At 59.0% G+C, this 9,056-nt stretch overlaps 1 protein-coding gene across 2 annotated transcripts; it reads right to left on the bottom strand.

Moving 5' to 3' along the window:
* Nucleotides 1-442: 442 nt before the first annotated feature.
* Nucleotides 443-5,542, bottom strand: LZTS1 (leucine zipper tumor suppressor 1). Of its 2 annotated transcripts, XM_036241233.1 has the most exons (4): nucleotides 5,183-5,527; nucleotides 3,378-4,175; nucleotides 911-1,162; nucleotides 443-703 (listed from the first exon to the last, which is right to left on the bottom strand). In XM_036241233.1, exons 1-4 carry the CDS (start codon nucleotides 5,525-5,527, stop codon nucleotides 491-493), a joined length of 1,608 nt encoding a protein of 535 aa, XP_036097126.1. In that variant the 3' UTR covers nucleotides 443-490. The 2 variants fall into 2 exon arrangements, with proteins under 2 accessions (XP_036097126.1, XP_036097125.1); XM_036241232.1 differs by having other exon boundaries at nucleotides 443-1,162; nucleotides 5,183-5,542.
* Between the last annotated feature and the right edge of the window lie 3,514 nt (nucleotides 5,543-9,056).

Genomic DNA, 9,056 nt, shown 5'->3' with positions numbered 1-9,056 from the left:
CCACACCCCACTCCGACCCTCACCTCCTCAGCCAGAGGAAGAGCTCAGGTTATGACCAGGTGAGGTTACAAGGGCTCCGGTCACAAATGGCTTCTTTCTGTTCCCAAGACGTCCCAGTATATCCAGGGGAGAAAGATTATGGGAAGCGAGGGGGGTCACTGGCCTTCAGGCAGCCGCCACCCCTGGGGTAGGGTATCTCTGTGTTTGAACAAAGGCCAGGGTTAAGGGAGACCTCAACCAAATGAGGGGACCCTGGGCCCTCTCTGGAGGGCTGCAGAGTGGTGAGCACCGGACCCCGGGAGGCCACGTGGCAGTCCCTTCTCTCCCTCCGCCCTCTCCCCTTGAGGACCCCTGGTCTGTGCCTGGGCAGGCTTTTCTGAGACGGGCCAGTCACTGAGCAGGGGAGAAGGGGAGGGGAGTCCGCCTGGATGGGCTCCGCACCGCTGCCCCCCAGCGCCAGGTCCCAGCTCTCCTTCTCCCAGGAGGCCTCTCAGATCTCGGTGGCTATGATGTCCTCATAGGGGATGTCAGCCCCTTCCAGGTCAATCTCCAAAGGCTCCCCTGCACCGTCCCTGTGGGCCAGCTGCTGCAGGGCCTTCTCCAGGCGCTGGTTCCGCTGGTACATGGCCAGGTAGCTCTGCTGCAGCTGCTTCTGGTACTGGATCACCTTCTCTTTCTCCTCCTTCCAGACCAGCCGCTCGTGCTGGAAGCCGGAGGACATCTGGTCGTGGCCTTGCCGCTGCTCCTTCAGCTCAGCCCGCAGCCGCTCTAACTCCCGCTGCAGGGCAGGGCTGTCTGCAGAGAAGGCGGCCCCCGGCGCGGGCCCCAGCCCCAGCCCCCGGGACACGCAGTCCCGCTGCAGGGTGGCCTGGGCCCGCAGCTCCTGCAGCTCCTGCTCCAGCAGGCTCACCTTCTCCCGCAGGAGCTCTGACTCGTTCTTCTTGCGCTGCAGCTCGTTCTCACAGACCTCCAGCTCCAGGCCCTTGGTGCGCAGAGCGCTCTCCAAATCCCGCGTCTTCAGCTCCATGCCCTCCAGCTTGCCCCGCGTGTCCTTCAGCTGTGCCCTCAGACTGAGGATCTCACTGGCCTTGGCATTGACCTCCATCTGGGATTCCTTCAGCTGCTGCTTCAGCAGAGAGATCTCGCCTGACTTCTGGCACACCTGCCGAGGGTCGGGGGTCGGGGTGGGAGAGAAGAGAATGCCAAGAGGTGAGAGGTCACCTCCCGGGGCAAGTTACATCTCCACTGCCCCACAGAATGAAGCTGTCCTGACCCAGAGCCCCCGGAGTTCCTAGCGTGCTGGGCTGAGTGACCCATGAAGGCCACGCCCTCCCTGAAGCTCATTTCGATCTGGAGTCTGGCTCGGTCTGTCCACATGACTCCCTCACCCCCAACTCAGAGTCAGAATCTCAATCTATACCCAAGCCTAGGGTCACGTGTCAGTTGATGATCAGTGGTTTAATCTGCCCAATGCTGGCCTCTCCATTGTCCACATTTAGCATCAATGGTATCGATCTCCGTGTCTGCCATGTTTCTATCGCCACGTTTCACACACACTCTGACCTCTGCATGTGCCCAGCTCCCCTCTGCTCCCCACATATTCACCCCCACAATTCACCCCCACATATTCACCCCATGATGAGCACCGTGCCTGGTTCAGAGACAGGGCCCAAATCCTGTCCACCAAATGATAAAAGACTGTGTTCTCCCTGCCCTATGTCTTCGCCATTTCTATTCCTATTCCCCAATGAATTTGGCCAAGATCCGCAAACAAAGCCAAAGGCGCTGTGCGTTTCTGGGTCGTGAGTGGCTCAGAAAGAAGAGGACATAGGCCAGTCTGGTTGAGTGTCAGTCTGGTCGTGCGGTGGGAAGCCTGGGCCTCCGACAGGAGGGGACCAGCTGGGTGTCCTCACTGTCCTCTCATGGTAGCAAGCCGCGGCTGTCCTGAGCCGCCTTGGGAGCCTTGGCTGGGTGGAGAGGGCCCGTCCGGGGCCAGGCCTGCGCCGCTACGGAGGGAGCAGCAGTCACAGCCGAGGCGTGGGCCTGGCTTGGGACCCTGACTGGACTATGACCTGCATGACCGTTAGCATAGTGGCAATATGGTGTAGTGATGGAAAATCTGAACTCGGGCCACGCTGTCAGGACCCAGTCCTGGCTCTGACACTGACTGCGTGGTGCCCAGGCCCGCCGTTGGCCCAGCTGCTCCCTGCCACAGCCCCTCTGCCTCCGGCTCCTTAGCTGTGAAACGAGGGTCAGCAACAGCACTCACTGCGCGGGCCTGGCACTTAGCGAGCACTCTGCACGTGGTTGTCATACACGTCTGAATCAACGTCTTTAATGTCCTGTTCTGCTGTCTGGTCTGGCTGGACAACCAGGAAGGAGGCTCACAGCTCTGGGACGGACGAGGATGGGGCCCGAGCCTGAGGACTGTGTCTCTCTGAGACGCCCCCGGGTGCCCGGCCCCGGCTGAGAAACGGGCAGGGCAGGGTCTGCCGTGCGGCTGCTCCCACGCCGGCAAGCTGTCCGCTCTGGAAACCTGGCACACAGGAAGTGACTCTCCCTTCTCACCTGTCCAGCCCCCCGCCCGCCTCTCCCTCAGAAAGGACCCTCTCCTCCACTCCGGGCAGCACTGTCATTCTGGTGCCAGTCACTTCCAGGATCAGTACAGACAGCTCCGGCGCAGGCAGACAGCTGTCCTGCTAGGGTGCTGGTGCGGGTCCAACCAGACGCGGTGACCCTCAGTCCCTTCCAGGGTGCCGTCTGCCTGGTGAACCACAGAGCTGCTGATGTGCCTGCCCCACCTGCCCAGGGGCCCCCCAGCGAGCGAGCTGCTCTCGGGAGCAGGGCGGGGGTCAGGCTAGTTGTCTGGCAGGGCCGGTGGCAGAGGCCCACTGCCAGGTGTGTCCGAGTGCACACGTGCGCCCGTTTCGTCCCGTTGTTTCCATCTCAGACGCTTGATAGAACCCCCACCCACCCTTCTAGGGGGAGAGACCCATTCTGGCACTGAGACTTGTCACAACAGCGGCCACAGAGTGACAAACCCGGTGCTCTCTCATGGCTTCCGGACCAGCACAAACTCAGGCATGGATGTTCGCACTGAGCCCGTGAGCAGACGAAGGGAGTTGGCCCTCAGACGCCCAGCTAGGCATTCCTTCTTACGGTTCCAGCCTCTTGGCCAGCAACTTGGTCAATAAATTCCATTCGGGGACCATGAGGCACTGAGACAGGGAGAGAGTAAGGAGCGCAGACTAAGTACATCCCCGGCGCGGTTGCCAGGGAGCCCCTCGTGTGGGTCACGAAGCCTTTCCACACACCCCTGGCCAGAACCTGGAGCAGGGGAGGGCCCCACACCAGCCACGGAGCCCCCCATGTCTCACCTCCCACTGGGTCTCCTCCAGCGCGGGGGCGAAGCTGGTCTTCTCCTTCTCGTAGGACCGCAGCTTGGTCTCCAGCAGGTCCTGCTCCTTCATGAGGCTCTCGAGCTCCTGCCGCAGCTGCCGCTTCTCCTGCTGCAGCTGGAGCACCTGCAGCTGCAGCACCTGCTGAGTGCGCTGGCTCTTCTGCGGGGCTGCCTTCAGCTTGCTGCGCGGCTCCGGGCCCTCCGGCTCCTCCTGGGAGCGCCACGGCCGCTCCTCGTAGGCCTGGCTGGGGGCCGGCTCCTGCCCCTCGAAGCTGCGCCGCAGCTGCTGCAGCTCTCCCTCCCTCTCCAGCAGCTTCTGCTCGAGCTCCTGGATGGCGCACTCGTCTGTGGAGATGGGCGAGCGCACGCACGAGGAGCCCCTGTCCGCCTTGCTCGGGTGGGCCAGCTTGCTGCCCCCATCAGAAAAGGACAGGGCCTTCAGGCTCATCATGTTGCTGTCCTGGAGGAGGATGCCCTGGGTGATGTTGTGGGCTGAGCCCCCGAAACGACTGGCAGGTCCCATGGCTGTGACCAGCGGGTCCAGCTGGTAGCTGCTGCTGGTGCTGTGTGTGGGCAGGCTGGACATGGAGTTGCGGCCAGAGTCAGACAGAGCCCCGGAACACAGGCTGGGCTTCAGCTCCTGCTCTTTGGGCCTGTCTGGAGGGGCGGCGTGCAGCTGGTGGCCGGCGCTCTCGGGGGAGGTGTGCAGGACGGCTCCCGATCGTGGCAGCACGGGCTTGAAGGCTGTGGGCCGCGCTGCACCCTTCTCTGAGGCCTGGGGAGAAAAAGAAGCACACGCCTTGTGTCTCCCTCCCCAACCAGCCACGTGGCGCCCTTGGTCATGGCCCTAGGCAACCTCGCCTGATGCTCTGAAGCAGCCCAACTTGCTGAATCTCTGAGGAGAAAGATTCAGTGCCTGGGGGAGGTCCTTAGCAATCGCCCATGGACTGCCCCGGCACCAGCTTGCCCAGCCTGCCGAGACAATGCCCAGCTCCAGCTCTGTCTCTGTGGTACAGGCGGGGCCACTGGGCTGGGTGAGCACGGTGTCCCTGTAGAATCAACCCCTTGCTCACCTCCACTGGACACCACTGTGGCCTCCTCAAATCACTTGACATAACCCTTTACTCAAAATTGTCATTTTCGCTGATAGAGTACTTTGCAGTTTATAATCCCTTTAGTCTGAAAGGCTTGAGGCTCTATGCAAACCCACGGGCCAGTCCTAGTGCGAAGACCGTGTGGGGCGGGAGGCCGGAACAGGACTATGGTTTTGGCATCCACTGCTGGCCCCATGAGATGCTCATGTGGCATGAGGACTGGCTTCTGGGTGTGTAGGACTCTTCTGCCTTCATTTCTGCTGAAGATGACGGCAAGGAACTCACAGCCGTCGTCCAGCCTGACGGCGCCTGGCGGGCTTGAGCGAGAGGCCGCCCACCACCAGGACGCGAGGAGGAGCCTGGCAGCAGGACCCTCATCTGCTCTTCCAGACGATGCCGGGGCTCCCTGTCTGTCCCATGCACTTGGCAGTCCAGCCACATCCGGGGGAGCGCCGAGAGCCCGCCCTTCCCCTCCGCTGTCTGCTTAATGGCTCGCCGGGACTGGCCAACACTTCGCTGCCCTCGCCCTGTCGTCGACCTCTGCCGTGCGTGCGGCTGAGCCCCTCTGCCCTCACCGGGTGCTCTGGCCTTTCGGGGATCTAGACGTCTAGGTCACCGCTGTGCCCCCTCCCTGGGCTCTCTCCTGCCATTCCAACCCACCCGCCCTCACCAGAGACGCCCCACTTACCATTTCTAGCGGATTGGAGAAGGGCATGAGTTTGGGTGGGGTAGATGGGCCAAAGTCCACCCCAGCTTGGCCCCCTAAGTCTCCACTGGACAGTGCAGTGTAATCGGGGTGGTGGGAGCCCCGGGCCTTCTGGCTGACTTTGATGTAGAAAAAGTCTTCACTCTTTCCCATCTTGGAGCTGGACTTGCCATGACCCGAGTCCTGCGAGAAGCCGAATCTGAGCAGCCCGTCCGAGTACCGGTTGAGCTTCTTGAGGTGGGAAGACTTGCGCAGCTTGTACTGGGAAGCCCGGCAGTGCTTGCTGTGGAAGCCGTGGCCGGAGATGAGGCTGCTGACGCTGCCCATGGCGCCGGGCGGCCGGGGACGGGCAGGGTGCGGCGGGGACCTGGCGCGGCGGCGGCGAGGGGCAGTCCTGGCTCCCTGAGGGGACTGCGGTCATAGCCAGTGCCTCGCAGAGCCTGGGAGGGCGCGGACCTGGAAGAGACACGGGGCTGGTCACTGCGGTCCTCGGTGGTGCCTTGAAGAGGAGCCACTCACTGCTGGGCCCGGGCACTGGAGACATGGACGCGTCTCCAGGCTCCCTTCGTCCCACTTCCACAGGCCTCCACTGCGGGCCTGCTTCTGCGGGGTGCTGTTCTGGGCACGGACAGTCGAGACTCAGACACTGACCTCTCTGGGCTCGTGGGCTCGTGTTTAGTAGTGTGGACAGGCCCTGGACAAACACCTCAGGTGACAGAGGTGCTACCGGAAGCAAAGCAGAGTGCGTGGCACAGAATCCTGGGAGGGTGTGTATACAGGGAGCACAAAGGGGCCTCTCTGTTGGGGTATCATTTAAAGAGACCCCCCAAATGAGGGAGCGAGCTACATGGGAATGTGGGGAAGAGAGAAAAAATGCAGAAGCAGCCCCGTGTGCAAGGTCCCAGTCCCTGCGCAGGAAGTGCCTGGCACAGGTGAGCCCAGGAGGGTGGGGGAGGAGGAGTCAGGTGCCGGCAGACCGGCCACTCAGAGCCTGTGGCCTGAGGGCCTCGGCTGTTCCTCTGAGGGCTCTGAGCAGGACATGATCTGACAGGCTGTGGAAGGCCCCACTGGCTGCTGGGTGAAGAGGCTGAGGGGCCTGGGTGGACATGGTGGGCCAATTATGTCAGGGGAGTGGCTACCGTTTTAGATTTCAAGTTTCCGCTCATAGGATCTAAAGGGTTGAATGCAGGGAGCAAGAGAAAGAGGAGTCAGGATGACTCCACAGTTTTTACCCAAGTAACTAGAATATGTTGTGATTTATTGAGATGCAGAGACCACAAAGGGAGCCGTGGGGGATGAAGTGGGCTGGGAGTGGGAGTGGGGTGGAGACGGGAGCAGAGCTGGAGAGTGGGCGGCGGGCGGGAGCCCGGAGGCTGCAGATTTCTCTGCAGGAGTTGCTGCGTGGACAAGCCAGCTGCAGACGACAGGAGGTCCCTGCGGAAGTGAGGGCAGGAAGACAAGAGGAGTCTGAGGCGGGCTCCTGGTGGCAGGACGCTGGGGAGAGTGAGGAGGAGAAACTGAGAACCTTCCAGCAGATGCAGGACACCTAAGGGGGCCACGTCAAGACGCCGTCTCAGGGGACGGTGTCAGTGCTGCTGAGGTAAGGAGATGGCTGGGAATCGGTCACGGATTTGGCCATGACAAGGTCATCAGTGGCCTCGGCAAGAGCAGTTTTGGTGGAGTCGTGGGAAGAAAAGCCTGACTGGAGAGGGTTCAAGAGAGAAGGAGGAGAAAAATAATTACACCCTTGAACGTGGAGAAGTGCGTGATACACGGTTTGGATTCCCAGTTACGCCCCAGCCAGCTGTGACAAGTGAAGTAAACTCTCTAACGTCAAGTTTCAGTTTCATTAACTAATTCTAAGACACACTTAATTTAAAACAAAGTAATAGGGCCCTGGATGATGTGGCTCATCAGTTGGAATGTTCGCGCTCAGACCGAAGGGTCAGAGGTTTGATTTCAGGTCAAGGGCGCGTACCTGGGTTGCAAGTTTGATCCTGGCCCTTTTTTGGGTTGTTGGGGAGGCAACCAATAAATGTGTCTCTCTTAAATTGATGTTTCTTTCACTCTCTCTCCCGCCTTCCCTTTTACTTTATCTGAAAATCGATGGAAAAATATCCTTGGGTGAGGACTACCTCCCCCAAAAGTGATAGGAATGCATCTTATAATAAATGCTGAAAACAATAACAACCTTGCCCATCACTGGACAGAGGATGAATACACAGGACGTCAGTACCAATACACTTGCAGATTTAAACAAATCTGTAAGCAGAGGTCACATGATTTTCAAAGCAAAGAAAAGCTGTGTCGTCATGCGTTGTGAAGTACTCCATAGCCAGCTGCAAGACAGCTGATCACACTTAATAAATTAGGAAGCCAGAAGGAACCCTGCGCATTTATTCTGCTATAAACGATGCTGTTGATCATGAAGGGGTGCACGATGTTTCAGGCAGATTATGGGGCCTGTGTGTGGGGCCAGGAGACTCCTCAAGTCTGCATGCGAAGGCTCGAACTCAGCCGTGCATGATTATCTCGGAGAATCAAATGGTTATATTATGAGTAAACATGTTCTGTGTTCCATTAGTGAACTCACAACACAACAGAACGTCAGTAAGTGTGGTGTATGTTTGCCTATGAGAAGTCGTTACGAAGCAGATGGCCTCTCAGAATCAAGGAACCGCAGCCACACCTGCCCCGGGGTCACTGTGAGGAGTGCAGGAGTCGCCTCCATAAGTTAAGGGGCATGTGCTAGGCATTCAGTAAGTGGGGCATGTGCTTTGGTGTCTATTATCACTTACTACCCTGCCCTCCAGCGTGCACCGTCCCTGTCATCTCCAATGTCCCCCTCCAGAATGAGTTCTTGCTCTTCCAGATGCGACTCCCGACAGTGCTACCTAGGAGCACAGAGCTCCTCTGTTCACTTAAAGGTGACAATGACAAAACAGACTTCTCATCCCCCAGGTCATCCATCTCTTGCTTAGCTGAGGCCTTCAGGTCCTTTGAAGCAAAAACTCTTCTGTTTCCCACACGTAGGAAAGCTACCTTTGGCTCAAAGACTCCTGCACTCTGCACATTACACCCCTTGGGCAACTGGCGACTGACTTCTCGCCCCTCCAATGGCACATCGTGAGCATCCGCATGCACAGTGTGGAGATAAGGCAGAACTGGATTTGAAAGTCAACTCCTCTGAGGTTTCTTCGCTTATAAAATAAAAATGACACCTATGTCAGAGGATTGGTATGAGGGGGAAGCAAACTAGGCGGAGTCAAGGGCACTGCGTGGCACACGGTGGGTGCTCGACAGATGTGTGAGCAGAGGGAGTAGGAGGCGGGGTGGATGTGTCCTCCGGCTGCACCGCCACCCTCTCTCCTGCACCTTGAGGCTGAGTGCACACTGGTCTTGCACCAGTCTGTCTGCTCGTCTGAAGTGGCACAACCACCGCCACCCTGGTGAGACCCTTCACGGCTTCCCACTGTCCCAGAGTAAAGCAGAGTTCTTGCCACGCCCTGCGGCCCCCCGCGGCCCTGGTGCTGCTGCGGCTCCAGCCGTCTCTCAGCCCTTCTCCCCTTGCTCATAACCAGTCACAGCCCGGGCTCTGTTCTGTGGGCTGAACGTGGAGCCTTTGCCGCCGAGGGCTGACAAGTCTCTCCCCTTCGCTCCTTACACAGAGCATTCTCTCATCCTTCAGTCCTCAACTCAAATATCACTTCTGCAAGGAGCTTTCTCTGGGTACCCTGGGGAAATCCCCCATTACTCTGTTGTTCCAATCTGTTTGTTTCTTTGTAACATTTGCTTTAACCTATAATCATCTTATTTTTAAATGTGTGTGTTGTGAATATGTCCACCAGAATGTAAA

The sequence above is a fragment of the Molossus molossus genome, unplaced genomic scaffold (genome assembly GCF_014108415.1).
Source record: "Molossus molossus isolate mMolMol1 unplaced genomic scaffold, mMolMol1.p scaffold_m16_p_4, whole genome shotgun sequence".
NCBI lineage: Eukaryota > Metazoa > Chordata > Mammalia > Chiroptera > Molossidae > Molossus > Molossus molossus.
Note: the sequence above shows the minus strand (reverse complement) of the source record. Positions and strands in the feature narration are given on the sequence as shown.